At 36.9% G+C, this 18,958-nt stretch overlaps 1 protein-coding gene across 1 annotated transcript in view; it reads left to right on the top strand.

The window, feature by feature from the left end:
- Frk (fyn related Src family tyrosine kinase) overlaps window positions 1–18,958 on the top strand; it is an 87,595-nt gene that overhangs the window by 29,023 nt on the left and 39,614 nt on the right. The window contains exon 2 of the mRNA XM_069986952.1: window positions 13,694–13,815. Coding sequence (XP_069843053.1) covers window positions 13,694–13,815 — 122 coding nt within the window. The remainder of the gene's footprint in view (window positions 1–13,693; window positions 13,816–18,958) is intronic.

Genomic DNA, 18,958 nt, shown 5'->3' with positions numbered 1-18,958 from the left:
TCTCTTCTTGGTTTATACTTTCAATTTGGACTCTTTTACAACCATGCCTATATCTAAATAGCAGAGAAAAGTCAGCGTTCAACTTCACTAAAGTCTTCTCTATTGTTCTTCAGGAATATTTTTAGAACTTAATGTTGCTCTTACTAAGTCATAACTGTTTACTATTTAACACCCATTCTATAGATTATATTATGATTTGGGATAGGTTCATATTTCTAATTCAGCAATCTGGAATTGGAAATAGGAATCTATTTACTACAAGGTCACCTTAAGACTGGTTCAACCTGAGTGGCTCTTTTGCTCCGTGTAACAGCTCTTCACATGCTTTTCTTTATATTCTTGTCCTACTGTCTGGTTTATTGAGCTATAACCTTTATCTCTCAGACTCACAGCCTAGAAGAAGTATTTGCCCATTCATTCATGCATTCATTCTAAAGTATATTGAGACTATTATTTAATGCCAGTGTTGTGCTAGGCTTGTGAATTTTAATACATAGGCTAAACAGTATAGCCCCTTAGCTTTCAAAGATAGTAAGAGAAAATAGGAAGGAATCAAAGAAGTCCCCAAAACAAAGTAAATTTAAAAAAGGGGTGTGAGGAAAAGGAACACAGTGGTGAAACACAGGTAATCAAGAGAAGGAGGTTCTCTTATTGCAAGACCTGTGAGCTGAAACATCGCCAAAAGATGAATAGGAGTCACTGGGATAAAGCTTTCTGATTCTTCAGAATCAGGCTGTCACCATTCACCTTGGTAGAAATCTCTGCCTAGTTAATTCACAAATCTAAGGTTTCAGGGTGTTTCGGTCCTGTGTTCTCATTTCAACAACAGGTCGTCATAAGCCTATAAAGTTGAAAAAAATCTCTTTCCTGAATCATAAAGATCAGGTTAGAGTTTACAACATTATTTTACTGATTCCTTCCCCTCATTTAGCCCTGAAGATGTTTTAGTATCTGCAAGTCTGTGTATCACAGAATGATGAGGTGAAATCTTCCTTAATTAAAATTTGTAATTAGTAAGGCAGTCATGGAGGAGAGATCGGATTTCAGTTTTTTCAAAACTACATTTCTATGTCAATAGCTTGCATGCTATTTACAGATAATACTTACATTGTGTACCCTTAGAATGTCATCCAATGAAGATACCTTGTAAAAGTGAGCACTTTAACTTAGTTCAAGAACTTAGTTTATTAAAGTATATTATTTAATACAGAAATATAAGTGAGAGAAATGTTACCTTCCTTCTCCCAGCACATACTTAGTAAAGACAGCAAAAGCATGTGTAATTTCATTGCTGTACTCTGCTATGGAGAGTGGTGTGAAAGGATACTGGCCCAAGGATTTGATGTGTTGAAACCAATTCTATTTTCAAAGCTCTGGCTGTTTATGTTGCTATAAATCAAGACCGGAAATAGATATGGGCCTTTACTGAGCAGAATTATTTTAATGAGTGTTTTTCTATAACAAGGGAAAACCAGAATCTAGTCTGGAGTGAGGCTTCCTTAGAGAAACACCACCACCAACAAAACCAAACCGACAACAAAACTGCTGTGCATACCAAAGCATGGGGACAATTGAACTGTAAAATTCTGACAGATCAAAAGGAGGGGGAAGAGGTGGGCAACCTTAGCAAAGGGGCAGAGGACCCAGATATAAGGAAAACAAGTTTGGGAAAATTCTCTCTTTGTGGGAAAGGTCATTTATTTCTATGAACAAAGACTTTTCATAGGTGTTTGAACTTGCTTTCAACTCTGAATTGTATTTACTTGTTCTTCCAAAACTCTGCATAGTATATGTGTCAAATGCAGAATGTTTTGGATGTGTGGGAAATAAAGAAGTAGGCCACAGTGTGGGGCAGCACGCAGCAAAGTAAACCAAAGGTCACAAGGTTTGGAAAGGTTATTGTGAGTCCACTCAGAATTGCAAACAAGACTGTGCTCTTTAAAACTGTGGCCCCTGATTGACCTTCCTCAAAATTCCCCACTGCATTTATGACCTGTAGCGTCCTGACCACTACCTCAGGCTTTCTGGTAGTGTTTGTCTTGTACACATTCTTCCTGGGACATCGTCTAGAAACTGGAGTTTGAGCACTGAGTCTTTGAAGAAGTTCTTCTTCAGGTATGCGTGGGGCTGGAACTGGAGGGGGCCACTTCATCCAGACTTATAACAGTCTGAGAAGGGAGGCAAGTAATATCTATGCGGTTGCCTTTTCTTCTAGTTCTATGTAAAAACAAGCAAGAGGTGAACGCTCAGGTTTCTGACAAAAATCTACCAGTGACGGCTGAGCCTTCCCTTTGTTTCCTGACAAATAGCTTGTGTACACCAAAAACAAAAGGTGTATTTTCTGGCACTGGTTCTAAGTCTCCTCTGAGGAGAACAAGCAGCTTTGTAGTCATGTTCAGCATCCACCATTTTCAACCAGGGAGTGGCATTTATGTGGATTATAAACAAACTGAAGTTATTATTGTGTTAGTGTTATAATTGTTAGTTATTGATTACAGTAATGCTTAGTACCTGAACACACAGGACCAAATTATTAAAGAGAAAGATAGAGATGAGGGAGAAGGAGAAGGAGAGAAAAATGAATGAATAAAGGACTGACTGTATGCTGTTTTTATCTTTGGACTGTCTCACTTATTGGCTGCCTGGAGATACCTGCTTCACTTTAACCCTCAAAGATCCATGATAATGGTATATATTTCTTCATGTACCATGATTGCCTCAGTTACACACACACACACACACACACACACACACACACACACACACACACACAGGAACACACATCATACTTTCATTCTTGTTTTGGCACCACATCTACATAATCATTAAGACAGTACAGATTTTGCTCTGCATGTTATTTTTCTCAAAAGCAAGAGATAACTATAGAAAAATTCTACCACAAACCTTCCATTGTAATTAAAAATACTATTTTTATACTATATATAATTATTTCCATAAAACATCATAACATCATTCTTCTTGTTAAGTAACATCCTGTCTCCCTCCTCTGAAGCTTGTTGGAAGATATGTGTAGTTTCTGGTGTTTTACATTTCTATAAACAACTATGATGGAAATAAGTAAAGTGGTGGTTATTATTTCTTAATTGGAAACAAATGATAATAGATATTAGCCAAGCTAAGGTAAAAAAATCTGGACATCAGGTTTAATAATAAAGTGCTTTATAATGTTCATTCATCTACAGCTCACAAAGAGTCAAAAAATATCATGAGTTCTAGGCTGAAAATCAGAAGTCAAATACTCCTTTTGTTTTTCCTTTGTAAAAAAGTCCTAGAGATAAGAAATACAGAATAAGATGCTAAATTGAAACTATGACATCTATTAACTCATCCCAAATGGGGTCTACATACCAACTAGTTTCCTAAACTCAATAATTGGTTTTATATTTTCTTTGAAGGTAATTCCCAAAGAATAAATTATTTTAATGTGTTTTAAGAACATTTAATGATTCACATAAAGTGGGTAATATTATTGATGACACTGGGATTTAAATTTTTTTTAATTTAATTTTTTTGAAATTAAATCCCTTTTGTTTTTCTTCTCAAGATGAAGTAAGTAGTACTACTGCTTCTGAAATGAACCCCTCACATGTTTATTAAGAAATATACTTCCAATGAAAAGCTTATTCATAGGAATAAGAGTGATATATATGTGTGTATATATATTGTTTCTGAGATAAATCTTATCATATATTGTAAAGAAATGTTATAATTTACATTTATATTTTAGCTAGAAGATTGGCAGTGTCATGTCTGCATATGTATAAACACATTCTTGCTTTAGAAGAGAAATCAATATTGGATTCCATTTCCTTTTACAAAAATGGTTATGAATCAAAACAATGCTTTGAGTTTAAAGACCTGTCTGAACTTTGCTGTAGTCTTTGTGAAACTTTTGTGTGCAAGGAATCACATATTTTTGATCACTAGACACAGGGAAGTAGGCTGAAATTATAACCAGATTCTTATAAAAAGAGTCATCTCCTTTAGTGACAAAAACACAGATTACTTCCTTCAAAATTCCCCTTCTATAAGTTGATTATAAAAGTGAATGTCAGCAACAAAAAACACTATCAAGTGACTCAAGTAATGACTTCCTGGTTTTTGTGTGACTACAAGGCCTGCATTGTAATTGTCCCAGAGTGATGTTGTAAGTTTATCAGCATAGTTTACATGTGTGCCATTCTGGGAAGCTTGTGTTTTTAAGACAGAAAAGTCAGTTTCATTTCTGACCTTTATGATTATATGCAATTACTCTATAGAAGAGAGAGATATATTATAATCTGTAGTTTCAGGCCAATTAATATTAGAATTGTGGTACAACTTGCTCATAGCAGAGAAAGCACTTTATATTATATGGTAAACACACAGACACACAGACACACACACATACACACACAAAGATTACATGGCAACACTGGCGTAATCTAAAGTCCAAGGTTCAGAATAAGCTCAAAGATGATATAAAATGACTACATGTAAGTTCAAAGAATGAATGGTTCCATCAAGAAGTATTTCTGTAACAGCTCCAAAGAGAAAATATATGCATAAAAATTCAGCATTGGCTTTGTATACTTTATGTTCTACCAGGTGATTAATACCAGGTGATTACTACCAGTTCCTGTAGTACTTTAAGAATTCTGAATAGGCAAGTTTAAGTAATGCCACTACAGTTAATGATGGCCCAGTGAAGTTAGCTGGAGCAATCCTAGGATAGATAAAATTGAAGGAATGTCTAATAGCTACATCTTGTATACAACCTGAAATTCCAGGCCAATAGGCTTTATTCCATAGGCAATCAAAACATAACAAAGAACAACAACCATAACAAAAACAATCTAGATATTTGTATGTATTGGTAAGATACCCAAGTCATATTTTCTGTAGATAAATCCTTTGATGGTAACGTGATCAGAGGAGAGATACTTAGATTAATACGGTTAAAACTTGTGACACCGGTGCTCCTTGTATATGATCAATGAATATAACCTAGCTGGGTGCTGGTGGCTTATGCCTGTAATCCTGGTTATGCAGGAGGCTGAGATCTGAGGATTGGGGTTTGAAGCCAGCCTAGGGAAGGGAAGTTCCTGAGTCTCTTATCTCCAGTTAACCACCAGAAAACAGCAAGTGGTGCTAGCCTTGAGTGAAAACGTTCAGGGACAGTGCCCAGGCCCTGCGTTCAAGCCCCATGACCAAAACAACAACATAAATATAAAAAAGACTATATAGCAATATGTTGCAATTTATTGCTATGACTCACTTACTGATAATGAGTTGGACAAAGGTTTTGTTGGGGAAAATGGAAAGAAAAAAATGAATAACAAAATCTATGGAAGCATTCTTTTCTTTCTTCTTGTGATGGGGGAGGGGAGCAGGAAGGGGACTAGTGGCAGGGCTAGCTTACCGTGAGCCAAGGACACACTGAGCCTATATGGAGCCTTTGAAGAAGGGGTGGGGCTCAATTACCTGGAAAGGTGGAACTTCACAGAGGCCTTCCTGGCAATGTTGACTAAGCACAGAAAGATGCCAGTGAGTCATGCAAAACCATAGTAGTTCAAGGGGACTCTGAATTCAAGCCCTTTAGAAACCACTAGTGACCAACCATCTCAGTGCCCTGTGGTCTATGATTGTAAATGTCAGTGTCTCTGAAGTCTCTGAAGCCGCATTGGTGAGGCTGATGATTTCTTCAGTCATTCTAGAACATGTAATAATGAAAACAGTAAGGACACTGCCTGGGCCTTGTGTAACTCCCTTCCGGGAATCTTCTTGTTACTTTCCTACTGGGTGCTTTTGCCAGGTTTATCCACTTACTTTACTTTCTGACTTTTCTTCCTTCTCTTCTTTCTAACTCATTTTCTTCCTGGAATCTGTCTATAGTACTTTAAGTACTAGCCTCTTTATTTTTTAGGGAGATTCTAGTAAAAGAAATTATAGGTTATCTTCTGTAAACCTTAGCCAGCAGTTTTTCAGCCTGGGTTTCTATTTTTAAAATGTAAGAGGAAATTATCTCAGCCTGATTGGAATTATGAGTGACCTATTTACCTCCTTTTCACCACTCATTATGGCATCACAAACTCGATTAGATGAAATTATGAACTTTTAATGGAGGTAAGACATTTTTCCCAATGTTGATTCCCCTAAAGTGTTACCATTTGGTTGATATCATATCCATATTATTACTTAAATGTTGATATTTTGCAGTACTGCAGAGCTCCTGTTTTTTTTTCTTCCTTAAACCTCACTTTGACTCTTCTCACTCCCCCATGTAAAATACAGAGCCTCCAGTTAATCAATTCTAGTACAGATTTCATCTTTTCTTGATTAGTAAAAATACTAAAAATACTGCCACCTGGTGGCAGCGTGTCCTAGACAATAATGGTAAGCAGGACAGAATAGTCACATTCAAGAAAAACACAGAAAAAGCAACAAATTGTGTTCACATAGTCACGTATTTCATTTTGACTTCAAACCTGACACGTCTAAGACAAATTTATAATTGCTTCCTTCAATAGCCTTGATGTATGAATGTACCTAGACATTAAGCTCTTTATAGATAGGCTTTTTTTTTTTTAATGTCAAAATGAGACTAAGATGGAAGTATCAGTGTTCTCACTTCCAAATGAGAAAATTGAGACCTGAGAGGTGAAGGAGAGCTTCCCCAGAAAAATGTCTTTGCTTTTAACTGTGGGCCCTCTTTGCCTTTGTAACTATTCAGATTTGAAACCAGGCATTGTTCCATTGCTCATCCCTATTCACATGTCACATGATCTTTTGCCATTATCTGTCTGTTCTAATGGCCAACCTTCGTGGTCCAAACTTTTGCAACCTGTAGATTTTTGTAGCATAATCTTTTTTTTTTTTTTGGGTCCCATAGTGGGGCCTGAACTCTGGGCCTGGGCGCTGTCCCTCAGCTCTTCAGCTCAAGGCTAGCGCTCTACCACTGGAGCCACAGTGCCCCTTCCGGCTTTTTTCTTTTTGCTTATGTGGTGCTGAGGAATCGAACCCAGGGCCTCGAGCATGCAAGGCAAGCGCTCTACCACTGAGCCACCTTCCCAGCCCTGTAGCATAATCTTTAGTGACTTCTAAAGTTTCATATTTCAGTAAATCTTAAGGTTGTCTACAACATCTTATTGTAAATATCCAAATTATTAAAAATACAGAGTAAACAGTGAAAGTCTCTGTCCTCACATTCATTGTCCCTTGCTGTTCTCTGAGAAGTATGCAGTATAAGTTTTGGTGTGTTGGTTCTTAAACAGAAGTACAGTATTTCCATTGATCTGAAATTTAGCCATCCAACTATGGCTTGCTAGGGTAGATATTCCTATGGTAGTATGAAATATATTTACAGACTTGATTATATACATTTAGACATTTGATAATTGCTTATAATTATAGAATTATATTAATATATCATAAAATTATATTGATTTGATAATGATTACATGTTACAAAATTATATTAATAATTTTGATAATTTAGACACGTACTAATTGCTTACAAAATAAACTTTATGCTTTAGTCTCTTACTACTTTTATCTCAAATAGGCATTTATTTTGTCTTCTGTTTTCATCTCATGGGAGCATTTCTTTTTATTTCTTTTTTTTTGTAAAGGTGATATAGTGAAGGGGCTGTAGTAACATAAGTCAGATAATGAGTACATTTCTTTTTGAGAAGTGTTACCTCTTCCCTCGTTTTCTCCTAGTGTTTTCCCCTCTCGGTCCTCTTCCTTCCAAGGTGTACACTACGGGAGCATTTCTTATTCCCTTAATAGATCTTCCTTTGAGGAGGCCAATATCTTTTTGGTGATATGGTATTCTATAGTAATACAAATTATCTTGATTAAATATCAATAAAGTATTTATGTATGTGGTATCATTTAACTAAATAATTTTTCAAACTCTAATTTACTCTCAGTGGTCTTGTATACATTACTATGCTTCTTTTTGCTATCTCTGCACATCAATATTTCCCATATATAGGTGAAAATCACTTGGGGGTTTTATTAAAACATGGGTTGCTGAACTATAACCCCAGAGTTTCCGTGTCAGTAGGTCTGAAGTGTGTTCTGAGATTTTTCCATTTCCAATAAGTTTTCATGCAATATTGACCCCACATTAAGGAAGACTGATGGGTGGGATTTTCCTCTAAATTCCTTCTTGGCACTCACTGTTTACTGCCTAGAAGATCATCAGCTTCCAGAGATAGTTGAAAATGGCTATGGTCAAGAACCAGGCCTGGAGTTTGTATTCTTTCAGCCTAGGACCAGCTGGGTGTCTAAAAGGAAGAACTGAGGAGAACAGGCCTCAAAATAAGGAAATGTTTCACAAATGTGAAGAGTGGAACAAGCTGTCTCTATCCATCATGTGCTCTTGAAGATTCCATCTATAGCAAGTGCATCATCTTTGAGTATGAATGATGGCATTATTATGACACTAAATGTAGACAAGAATTTTTTATTTTACATTCTTCCCTTCCTGTTGGGAGCTAAGCCAAGCAAAATTTCAGGCGTTGAATGAGTTGCTGCATCTAGTCAAATATTCATATCCATTTCATCATTAGTGTGGACTCAATTCTGGTGTGATTTGTCTTGTAAAGCAATGGTCCCATCCATTAAGTCCCAAATGGCTTTTGAACAATTATTATAGAGCTTCCCTCTTGATCTACTAAAACTGCTTTATCGTTTAATTTACAAAAACTGCTTGCTTCTAAATATAGTGGGTAGAAGAAATATGTCATCAGGAGACTTGATTATCTGAGTATATTATAAATATATCTACATAAAAGATGCAATAGAGGATTTATGCTTGAGAATGAAATATAGGAAATAAAATCACAATTATAAAGTTTGACTTGCTTCATAAAGTGGAATTCTTGTAAATGTTTACATATGTATGTTTGTATCAAGCATTTTAATGTTGACACATATGCATGGCCTTTTGAATCAGGAAAATGCATTGAGCTGATAGATATATTGCTTCGTAGCTTGAAATATATGTGTGAAGAAAATTTACCATTTTTGGAATTGGAATTAAAAGGAAATATTTGATATTTTAACTATTACTCTCACTAGGAATGCATATATCTATAAAATATATATAGCTGTTTCAATGATCTTTATGCAGTTGTGCAAAGGAGTTTCAATTCAACATGTCAGTTTATGAATACAATGCATCTTGATCACTGTCACCCCTTCCATCATTCCTCTCATCTATCTCAAACCCACCCATTCCCTCAAGTTACCTCGTTCCATTTGTGAATGCACATACGTGAGTATGTGCATTTAATATTAGGATTGTATATGCCCACTATTTGTCTCTCTAGTTGTCCCCATCTTGTTCATCTTCCAATCCTCCCCCGACAAAACATGCTACAATTTTTAAAATATATTCGCTTAAGCTTTATACAAATGACATTACAATGGCATACATTTTCCCTCCTCCCCCCGCCAGTCCTGGGGCTTGAACTCAGGGCCTGGGCACTGTCCCTGAGCTTCTTTTGCTCAAGGCTAGCATTCTACCACTTGAGCCACAGCGCCACTTCTGGCTTTTTCTATTTATGTGTACTGAGGAATCGAACCCAAGGCTTCATGGAAGCTAGGCAAGCACTCTACCACTAAGCCACATTACCAGCCCTTGCTTTGTTTTTATTGAGACATGGCTTCAGCTGGTCTAGAACTTGCTGTGTGGGCTAGGCTAGTTTTCAACTTGCAATCTTCCTATCTCAGCCTCTCAAGTGCTGGTTCAGCCTCTCAAGTGCTGGTATTACAGGTATGACCCAAAGCCTGTCATGTATATATCTTTTGGCATATGAACAATTTATTTCTTGTAAATAACCTACAATATTACATTTAATATACATAACAGTTCATTTCTTCTCTCTTATGGTTTTATTTTGTTTTATTTTTTATTTTGTTTTACTGATTTATTTATTTTGAGTCCGGTCGTGGGGCCTGAACTCTGGGCCTGGATGCTGTCTCTCAGCTCTTCAGCTCAAGGCTAGTGCTCTACCACTTGAGCCACAGTGCCACTTCCGGCTTTTTTCTTTTTGCTTATGTGGTGCTGAGGAATTGAACCCAGGGCCTCATGCATGCAAGGCAAGCGCTCTACCACTGAGCCACCTTCCCAGCCCTTTTGTTTTATTTTTTGGTGGTTCTTGCTGAGGATCAAACTCAAGGCCTTGTGCATGCTAGGCATGACCTCTACAACTAAGCTACACCAGTCTTTGTTTCTAATTTGTCAGTGCTAGAATTAATTCTTCAGTGAATGTTATACTTAGGAAACAAAATCGAGTAGTATGCAAATATTCAGCTTTACTGAGTAGTGCTAAGTTGCTTTCTAAATTTGTGGTACCAAACTATAATGTCACTAGTGTTGTATAAAGGTTATGTTTCATATTTTCCCAATATGCATTTTCCCAATACATGAGATAAAGTGTAAAATTGGATTTAATTGTAGTTTTCACTATAATACCTAATTTCTAGCACAGAGGCTGTGATCTATTTCTCCAAACTGTCCACTTATATCTTTTGCCAATTTTTCCACTGTTTTGACTTTTATTGAATATAGATTTTAATGTAATCTGAATAACAGTTCTATTTTTATATATCTACCTTGCATGTATTTTTTCAAGTTTTGAGGCTTATCTTTTAATGTCTCTAAATGGTAATCTTATAATACAGAAGTGTAAATGGTGATGCAATAAATATTATCAACATTTCCCCTTTAAATTTATGTATCTTTGCACTAGTCCAAAGGCAAATTATTTGAAATTATCATATATACTGTAGACAATGTTTGTATATTTTTTTCATAAGGATTATTGATGGCATTTGCCCCATTTGTTCATGATTGCATCCTTTTACCCATAGTTTATGTTTGGGTCAATTTGAGATTTTTTTTAAAATTATGCTCTTGTGTTCTTTTATTTCTGCAGGCATAGGAATGATGTATTTCTATTTTCCTATGGATATTTCCATGCCAACTGGAATGTTCCATGCCTTATGTGATTTTAGTTGGGCCAATCATAGTCTATAGATTGAATCACTGCAACTAGTTCAGCGCCCCAATTGTTCCTAGTTCTCTGCCTCCTGGGGTAATGGTGGGACTGCATTTCTGCTGTCTTTGTATGACTTACCTCATGAATAGAGGCTTCAAACTGAAGGTCTAGCAAGCAGCCTATGATTGATTAACCACACTTTCCAGTCTTGGTTCAGATTCATGGACACATGGAGATAGAAAATCTGAGAGTAAAGTTCCAGAGCAGAGCTCCAGATGACCCTAAATAGACATTCGGCCAAAAAAAAGCAATTCTTTATTGTCTTAAATGGCTGAGATTTTTTGAGTAGTTGCCTGCTCCAACATGATAAGAGTTAATATGGGTGTTACTTGATCATTAGTAGAGATAAGTCTTAATAAGTATAGACATTTATATTTATATTATCATGTTCCTTTTCAGTTCTTTTCCTTTCACTTCCTTCTAGGTGCATTACTATTAGTGTAATTCTCTAGCACCCATCAATTGTCAAGAAGATTTGAATTTTTTAAAATTTTATTTAAATCAAACTTTAAAAAAATACAGGGCCTTGATGGTATCCAATACATGCCTCAGTGTCACATGGAGTTATAAATAAATATGTAGAAGCAGACATCACAATAAATTTCAAGCTAATTTTCAAGAGTAAAAATTGGACACACATTTTATAGCAATTTTACTTTTCCATTTGCTTAGTCAGGCCTCAAACGTATAAGGCAGGATCTCTACATTGAGCTATCTTGGCACTATTTACCTTATAATTCTTAGGATAGGTTTTTCTTTGCCTAAGAACAATCTAGGTCACCGAAAATCCTGTGTATGTCCCCAGTGTAGCTTACTAGATAGGAACTTCCAAGCATCTCTTGCATTAACAATTATGAGCCACATAAAACTTCTGCATATCACTTTTGGCCATGATATAACTATGTCCAGAGTAAATTTTCAGGACATCTTGGAAGGTTTTATGGTATTAAAAATGTTCCATATTAAATGGAAAGACTTGGAAAAAGTTATATTAAGTGAAGTAAGCCAGGTCCAAAGAAACATAGGCCCCATGGTTTCCCTTATTTGTAATAACTAGTATATGTCTGAGTCAAGCAGAAAAGGTCAGATAAGTTGATGTTAGGCAAAATGAACCCCAAGATAAGTTTTCAAATGTTTTTTTTCATGTGATTGTTTCTAAAATATAAGATAATTTCTTTGTTGCTTTGTATGTCCCTCTCCCACAGTATAACCCCTGCTTTCACTGTATTTGATGTTGGTATAATTTGTGGAGGGGAAGGGAAAAAACAACTTGTTTAAATAGGGATGCAGGTGGACCCATTGCAACAACGAGATATACAAGTCATTATGTTGAAAAACGAACTTTACAACTTTGGCCATGGAGTGGGAGATGAGGGGGCAGGGGGTGGGGTGGGGTGGGGAAGATGGGATAGGAAGGGGAAACAAAGGAGAAGGCTACAATGCTTGATAAGAAATGTACTCATTATCTTGCCCATGTAATTGTAACTCCTCTGTATGGTATTTTCACAATAAAAGTTCCGTATTATTTATCTGGACTTATGATTGACTATAAATTCTTTTGTATTGACAAAGTCAAATGGCTGAAGGATTTCACTCATTGCTTTACTACAGTTATTCTCTAGTGTTATGACATGAAAGTTGTCAAAGGGCAATGGGTTGTGTAAATATTTGATGGCTAGCATTTCTTCTCCTCTCCTAATATTTCCTTCCACAAGTCTATATTTCCTCCCTTGGGGAGTTACCACTTGTAAAGAAGACACCTGAAAAAACCTGTGTTTTACCTGAAATCCTTAACAGTATCGATGTAATGATGTATGGCACCATAGCAAGGGGCCATTTTTGAAAAAATGATACCTCAGCTTCCTGTTATTAGATTACACTGGTCTCACCAACCTGGTCCACTTTTAACTGGCTCTGATATTAAAGAGCTATCATTTTTTTGTTCAGTTGATCACATTCATGAATTTGCCTGTTCAGTATCTGACTCATATTTCTGGAAGGATGAAGGTAAAGACAAGATAAAGAGTAAAGCACCAAGAAGATATGTCCTAAGGCAGAAATTAGCCTGTGTACAATCTCTCCACTGCTCAGTGTTTCATTTATTTTAATAAATGTCTCTTAAAATGCAGAATCATATATTATAGTTGTCTCGGGAGGAATGGAGGTGGGGAAAGAAGGGAATTACTGTCTGGAAAAGCGGAGTTTCATACTCCCATGTTAATATGAAGCACATGTATACTTTAATTGGCATGTTTGCTCTGAACATGCTAGCTGAGGTGTTGGTAGACAGATTAATAGTGACTGGGGAATTTAGAGTCTGTAATGTGCAGGCTTACATTTCAAGGCCAACAGACCAAATGCAGAAATGAGAAGGAATGTAGAATGGATATTAGACAATTCCCACTTTGTAATTTATTTTTATGAATTCTGATTTGGGTTACTGACATCCTGATGCTGATAAATGATCTCAAGTGTCAAAAGTTACCATTTGGATCTATAGTAATTTCACTGAAGAGCATCGAGTATTGCTGAATGTTAGAATACTTTCTTGCCAAGCTTCTTGCTCCTTAAGAAAAGAACATTGATTGGTTAATCAAGGTTTATGTATTTTTCTTTTAGGTGGTTCTTTGGAGCAATCAAAAGAACAGATGCAGAAAAGCAACTATTATATTCAGAAAACCGTACAGGTGCCTTCCTAATCAGAGAAAGTGAAAGCCAGACAGGAGATTTCTCCCTCTCAGGTATGGGCATTGTTTTGTGAGATTCCAGTATGGGTTTGAGTGTTTATGGTCTTGATCTCTTAATTTAATCTTTTTCTCTTGAACTTCAACATGCTGTACAAGCAGATTCCAATTTATTCTGTCCATTTAAGTGTTCAGGGCCTCTTATTCAGGGTCATCAGTTCTATCATTCTCTCCCAGCCTGTCTGTTTCTTCCCCTGCTCCCCACTCCCCAACTCCTGCCTGGTGCGATTCCAAACTTCCTTTATCATATATAGTAACATTGAGTATTCTTGCCGTACTTGTTCCCTGTTTCCCTTTTTCATTCATGCACCCTCACTCCCACTACTGTCCCTCCTTTACCATTTATTTCAGCGTCTGGTAGTCATTTTGTTAAACTGTCTGCTAGCTGTTACTCTATGGAGATCCATTCCTTTTTATACTATACATTAGCTAACTGAATGGTGTAAGTAGGCATATGCCTCTATGTGTGATTGTATGGATTTAAGGTTCATATATGGGAGAAAACACACATTTTTTTGTCTTTCTGGGTTTGACTTACTAAGTATAATGTTTTCCAGATCCATCTATTTCTCTGCAAATGATATAATTTCTTTCTTCCTGGTGGTTGCATAAAAATTCCATTGTCTATTTATAGCACATTTAAAAATCCATTCATCTGTGGTGGGGCCTCTGGGCTGTTTCCATAACTTGGCTATTGTGAACTATGCTGTGATGAACAGTTGCCTTTGTTTTGTCCTGATGTGTCATCTTTTGGATAAATGTAGTGTTTAGTAAGCACAATTTCCATAGTAGTTGTACTCATTTATATCCCCAACAACAGTATAATAGGTGTCTTTCTTTCTGCAACCTTGCCAGCATTTTTGCTGTTTGTGATCTTGATGACAGTTGTTATTGGCATGAGATGGAATAATGTCGTTTTGATTTGCATTTCTTTTACGGTCAGGGATGTTGAACATGTCTTCATGTGTTTATTGAACATGGACTTCCGTTCAGCAACTTTGCCCGCTTATTAATTTGATGATTGATTCTCTGGGGTTTTAGTTTTTGAGCTCCTTGTGTATTCTGTTTATTAGACCTCTGTCAGATGGAGAGTTGGCAAAGTCATCTCCTATTCTGTAAGCTTTCCTTGTAGGTTGAAATTATATCTTTTCTGTACAGCAGCTTTGAAGCTTGATGTGGCCAGTTTGCCAGTTCTCCCTCTTACTTTCTGCACCCCTGAAATTCTATTCTGCATATATGCATGAGTTCTAGTATTTTCCCTACATTTACTGTATTGGTTTCAAGGTTTCTGCTCCCATTGAGGCTGTGAGCCATTTTGATATGATGTAAGTACAAAGTCACAGACACGGATCTAGGGATTCTTGTCTTGTCGAGTTCTGTTTTCTTTCCCTCAGTCTGGGGAGCTGATTGTTTTCTCATGGTCTTCTTGCTCTCTCCTCCTATTTCTTTTCTTTCTGTATTAATTACTTAAGTAATTAGCTTTTATTCATTGTTTTTGGTGGCACTGGGGTTTGAATACAGGATTTTGTGCTTGCTAACCTGGTAGTTTATTGCTTAAGCCACACCTCCAGCCTGCCCTGTTCTTTGCTGGTTCTTTTTGAGCTTGGTATCCCTTCCAACCTGGGTGCAAGTCTAAGCCACAATTCACCCACTTGGGGCTTTCCTCATTTCTGAAATCACAGCACCACCCTACATCCAGCTCTCCTTCATGAGGATAGAATGTCATAAACTTATTTATTTTTTATTGTTTTGCCAGTCGTGGGGCTTGAACTCTGGGCCTGGGTGCTGTCCCTCAGCTTTTCAGCTCAAGGCTAGCACTTTACCACTTGAGCCACAGTGCCACTCCTGGATTTTTCTGCTTATGTGGTGCTGAGGAACCTAACTCAGGGCCTCATGCATACAAGGCAAGCACTCTACCACTGAGCCACCTTCCCAGGCCTGTGATAAACTTTTCAGTCCAGGCTGAACTAGAATTGTGAACCTCCCAATCTCAGTCTCTTATGTAGCTTGGGATGACAGATACTTACCCCTGTACTCAGCTGTGGGTTGAAAAGGATCTTGGTAACTTTCTGTGCATAGACACAAACTTTGATTTCCCAGATCTCCACTTCTCAAGTAGCTAGGATTATAAGCATGAGCCATCAGCACAGGTATAGCCTTGCTAAAATCTGTGTTTTTAGTTCTATTGCAATTCTGTAGTGTATTTTTAAAAATTAAATTCTCTAGGTGTGAAATGTTCTCTCTTTATACTGTGTAGGCCTGCCATTTACATGGTCACCCTCTTCAAGCAAGTATTCTGCTTCTCTAGCAGATATAAGCCTTGTAGGAGAAGAGGTTTTACTTTCTTTCATTCCTGTTGCTTTGCAGTAAATGCTTATCTTGCATTATTTTGTGTACCTTATGCTCTCTGCCTGGCTTGTCATGGTGGTGTTGCCTTTCCCGACTCAAATTGGATCCTCACAATAGTGCACATCTGTACCAAGCCAGGTGATGTTATAATGACTTCTAGTCATGAATAAAATAAAATGTCAGATAAACAGAACAGCTCAGAGAAGAATACTCTAGAGTATCATTTCTGAGGAAATTTTAAATATTAAAATATCTTTCTCATGCACTTAAAAAATATATATCTCATGCACTTGACCTCTATTTATTTACACACACACACACACACACACACACACACACACACACACACACACACACACACACACATTCTCACTCCCATACATCTGAAAAGAAATTGAGGACATTTTGTATATCATGAACTATATACATCTGTCTAGACTGTGTTTAGAATATAAACGTGTGAGTTCCTACATTAACACACATGCACGTAATTGTGTATTTGTGATATGATCCAGCATTCATAATTTTAATTTCTGTTTTGTATTATCCTGTAAATATTTTTGCATGCCCTTTGGTATTTCTATATTTTGCTGTGAGAGACTGCATAGTTTCCCATTGCATGCCTGTACCATCATTTTATTTGACCTATTTCATCTTTAATACTTAAAACAGTTTTGAGTTATTTTGCTGTTATAAAATATGTATGATACAGTGAACATCCTTGTAGATATATATTTGACTATTTCCATGAAAATGTTGTTTTCAGAGGAAGATATTGAACCTTTTTGAATTCTCTGTGCTTAATAAGAAGAGCTATAAGAGAATTTCTTGTCTAACTGCATTCCTGTTTGTTTGTATGCCTTTCCCAATATTCATATATCAAATTTGGTGGTAGTTATTTAGCCAAAAGCTGGATTAAATGTTTCAGAGAAGCATTAAAATATAGAAGAATAATATTCCCACCAGGAGAACAAACTAAATGTAGAATTACCTGACTCATGTTTGAATAATGCTCAGGCTACAGTGACTGCTCAGAACCCTGTCTAGGAAGAATATGCTGGAACAAAACAGCTTTGCAGGCTTAGAAGAAAATTAGGAGGATATTGGCTGCAATGTGTGGAGAATACTCTAGAGCTTGCTTATGGATTTAGGAAGCTTTGTAGGCCTTGCTTAGAGACCAGCATATCATTATAGATTCTTTTTCAGTGAAGTCAAACAATTTAGTCTTTCAAACAAATTATCTGATTGCTGTGTATTCACTGGAGGATAAAGTAAATACATCCTATTATGTCCTAGTGAAAGGGAAATTCTCTTATTAGCCAGAGGGAAGGATTTAGGGGGAAAAGATGGGAAGAAAAAGGTCTTCAATTTATCTACATTAAACAAACAAACAATCCAATTGCTGACTGTTGATTATCACTAAGGATCTTCAGATGTCTCACTCATAGATCTATTTCTTAGTGCAGTTGTCTCCTTAATCAGTCAGAATTGATGGTCTTCAATTTTGCTGACTGCTCTGTTGCTAAAGGAAAGCAAATAATATCCCTTTTCAATCTCTGTCTTTCCCACATGAATTTTCCTTAGAAATATTGTCTTTATTCGTTGGGCAGCAATGGCTTGCAGCTGTCAGAGAAGAGCTTCATGAGAAAGCATGATTTATTGATGGTGGGGTGGCTCCCGGACACAGCAGCCCAAGGGTGGGGTAGGTACTAATTGGGTTGTTGTGATCCTTGAATGCCTGTAGGCTTTTGTGAGGTCTGAAGAGATCAGAAAAGAGAGTTGGGGCCATGACACCTCTCCTAACCACAAGACACTAATTAGCTGTGAATTACGGCAGCCGCTTTTGGATATTACATATTATATGTGGTAGCCAGAGAATCTGTCTTCATTAAATGCCTGACAGGCAGTTTTAGTGGCCTTACTATTATTTGTCATTGGGAGCGAATTGCTTTTTTAATAAAAAAATAAAATAAAATTCTGACTGTATTTCAACAGATTTGGCTATTTTCTGGTATCAATCAATTATGTAAAAGGAAATTATTACTGCTGTTAACCATTAATGGTAATCGGATGTTTGGTGTCCTATGAAGTATTTTTATTCCTGTTTAAAGCACCCTTTAAGGATGTGCAGTAGAGGGTCATCACTGAGCTGGTGAGAGTTTCAGAAAAGATTTTTCCATAGTGTATTGTTGTCATTTTGCTCTAGGCAACTCTATGTGTAAAAATCTATGGAGCAATATAGAACTTCCAAGTTTTCCCTCAGTGAAATCCTTTCAAGAGCCAATAGTAATAGACTGAAATGGAGATCACAAGTGAAAAAAAATCTCCTTGACAAGTGCGTGAGGAGCTGATGTTACTTGCTGGTGTTGTTGGTTATAGATTCAACAAACATTCAGAATACTTACTATGTGCCTACCCTCTGCTAGATAAAGGGTAGTAGAGCTCAGCAAGGAACCATCTCTGAATTCAATCTGGAAGACTGTAATAGTGTCTTATTGTGAACAAAGAGTGGCCAGGAGCCAAGTCTTAAAGGGAGTGCCAAACAAGGCTTCCTGGAGGAGAGGACTTGTGTGTTGTGCCATTTTTTGTTACAAGGTGGCAATGTGAGAATAGTTGTTTCTGGCTAACCCATGTGCACGGTGTTAGGAGTACATCTGGTGTGTGTGGAATGGTGGCAAGAGTGGAGGATGTTTCAGGTGTGTGTGTGTGTGTGTGTGTGTGTGTGTGTGTGTGTGTGTGTGTGTGTGTGTGTGTGTATGCATGTGTGCATGTGTATGTGTGTGTGTAGGAT

This window comes from Dipodomys merriami, unplaced genomic scaffold (genome assembly GCF_024711535.1).
Source record: "Dipodomys merriami isolate MVZ:Mamm:240054 unplaced genomic scaffold, mDipMer1.0.p SCAF_335, whole genome shotgun sequence".
Lineage (NCBI taxonomy): Eukaryota > Metazoa > Chordata > Mammalia > Rodentia > Heteromyidae > Dipodomys > Dipodomys merriami.
This window is presented reverse-complemented; position numbering and strand designations above follow the sequence as displayed.